Here is a 2,566-nt window from a genome sequence, read left to right on the forward strand (position 1 = left end):
TCGTCTCCGTCTCGAATAACAGAATAACTATTAAATCATCAACATCATCATCATCAATTTCAGCTTATTCAACCATTTCCAATTATGGTGGAGCAACTCTCAGATACTCTCTTTGTAGTTGGGCTCATTGTTGTCTTTTTTTTCGGTGAGGAGGGAATAAATCTTGCATAACACCCACAGTTAGGTAGTGCCGGATTCTTACCGGCTAAAAAAACCCTCCTCCAAGTAACACTTTACACTGGAATCCGCTCTCGCATTGCTTCAGTGCAAAGAGTGTCTATAGATTTATGATGCTCGTTGTCTCCCTTCCATCTCTTTACAACTTATTATATTTCGGACTATCCGATATACTAGCTTCCATTGTACTTCCCCTTTAACTAGGTACATCATAAATGCGGGTAAGTCAAAGTGTCTGCCGGTTTCTGTACGGAATTATTCCCTAAGGACCTGCCATCGTTCACACGCAAATAGTGTATGTTGAACATCATCTTGACCACAGTAGATGCATGATGCACTATCAACCCTACGACGATCGCATAAATATATTCTAAAACACCCATGGCCAGACAATGCTTGACTCATGCATGAAGTAATCGACTTCTCCATATTGTCTGTTTAACCATAGTTGTATGTCGGGTATTAACCTGTTAGTCGATCCGCCAAAAAAACTGTGGTGGTAAATAGCGGTGTACCACAGGGATCTATGCTCTGGAACGTACTCTATGATGCACTACTGAGGATAGAAATGCCAGATAACCAACTTTAGTTGCCTTTGCAGATGACCTTGCCATTGTATTAGGTGCAAAGAATGAAGATGTACTGATGAACACCGTCAAATTGGCTATCCAAAGAGTTGTAAACTGGATGGAGAAGAATATGTTAACCGTAGCTTAAACCAGAAAAAGAAAAATATCCCCGGTGCAGTTTTATATAAAAGGAACTGTAATTTACCCAAGTAATTCTTTAAAATACTTAGGAATGTGGCTGGATACCAAATTGAATTTTGCGGACCATATTAATAAAACCATTACCAAGGCCGAGAAAACTGTCACCGCTTTAGCCTTAGTCATGCCAAATGTAGGAGGTGCTAGAGCATCCAAAAGAAGAGTACTTGCTAGTGTTGTACACTCGCAGCTGTTGTATGCTGCACCGGTATGGCATAAAGTCACAAACGGTCGCAATCTAATGCAAAGACTACGCAGAATACAACGCATTATGTCTATTAGGGTATGCAGCACATATAAAACTGTATCTGGAGATGCTATAGGAGTTATAGCTGAAATAGCTCCTATTGATCTGCTCATACAGGAACGATATGATAGATACCATGGGATGGATAAAAAATCTGGCAAGGACAAAACTTCTCAAACAGTGGCAAGAGAAATGGAATAACGGAATATATGGCAGATGGCCCTTTGTTGACTATTGTTGGCTATGCGGGTCCAAGTTATACCTGTTAATTTCCTAATATCATGGTCCCATCTCAAGGTTCGGTCTTCCTCTAGGTCTCTTAGTACCATCCTGTAATTGATGTAAGATCATGTTTTTGTCAATTTTACATATGTTTTATTTATTACCTCAAAAAATGTTAGAGATAGGTATAGGTTAGTATGATATAAAAGGTATGAAATATGAAAGTAGTTTCCAAAAATATAATATACTGGGTGTTCCATTTAAAATAAAAAAAAAACAACGCTTTATTGTACAAAAAGCCAAAACAGCTTCATCGACAAAGCATTCACAAAACAAAAAAGCACAAAAACAAATATACAAATAATAAAACAAAATTCAAATCAATTCAAAAAAATTTACCTCATAAAATTACAAATAAAACATATATGGACATTGCAGAACACAGGCGTATCTAGAAAATTTTACAAAAGAAAAACTGTAAATGGATAAAATCATGTTATATATCATTAAATCGAGAGTTATAAAATATTAAATATTAAATACTAGACCTTTAACCAGTGTGTGAGATGATCAAAATTTTAAAATTCAAAATTGTTCATGATTAAACAACAACAAAAAAGTCGTTTACCGCATATAGGTGTGCTCTCCAGTAAGTATAATTTCAGAGCTTTGCGAAATGCGGGAAAGAATGAAAGAGACTTGATATTCGAAGGCAAATGATTGTACATTTTCTTGGCATTGTACAGTATTGAGTCCTTAACTAGTTCTTATCTCGGGGTTGGCAGATAAATATCGTGCTCCGCATTCCTAAGTGGCCTTTCCGGAATAGAGAATATGTGCTTGCGGATTAAGCAAACGGATTCAAAAATGAATAAGGAAGGAAGAGTCAGTATTTTGAAATTTTTAAAGAAATTCTGGCAGTGAGTCCTACTGTTTAGTCCCAATAAGTATCGAACTGCTCTCTTTTGAAGTTTGAAAATACGATCAAATTTTGTCGCGCAGAAAGTACCCCAGAATGGAAGGCCATAACGAAGATGCGACTCAAAAAGGGCATAATAGACCATTCTAGAGGTTGACGAGTTAAGTTCCTTAGAAACTGATCTTAGCGCAAAACAGGCAGAGCTTAGTTTCTTTGATAATGCTTCGATGTGCA

General features: G+C 36.9%; 1 protein-coding gene across 1 annotated transcript; it reads left to right on the forward strand.

Annotated features, from left to right (window-relative positions):
• Positions 1-978: 978 nt before the first annotated feature.
• LOC115891090 lies at positions 979-1,392 on the forward strand. The gene has a single exon (XM_030911490.1). It carries the CDS (start codon positions 979-981, stop codon positions 1,390-1,392), a length of 414 nt encoding a protein of 137 aa, XP_030767350.1.
• The last annotated feature ends 1,174 nt before the right edge of the window (positions 1,393-2,566 follow it).

The sequence above is a fragment of the Sitophilus oryzae genome, unplaced genomic scaffold (assembly GCF_002938485.1).
Source record: "Sitophilus oryzae breed Bouriz unplaced genomic scaffold, Soryzae_2.0 scaffold_965_pilon_pilon, whole genome shotgun sequence".
NCBI classification, from domain to species: Eukaryota; Metazoa; Arthropoda; class Insecta; order Coleoptera; family Curculionidae; genus Sitophilus; species Sitophilus oryzae.

What these genes read in the sequence shown, in the direction of transcription:
- LOC115891090 (XM_030911490.1), top strand. Translation starts at nt 979, where the DNA reads ATGTGGCTGGATACCAAATTGAATTTTGCGGACCATATTAATAAAACC.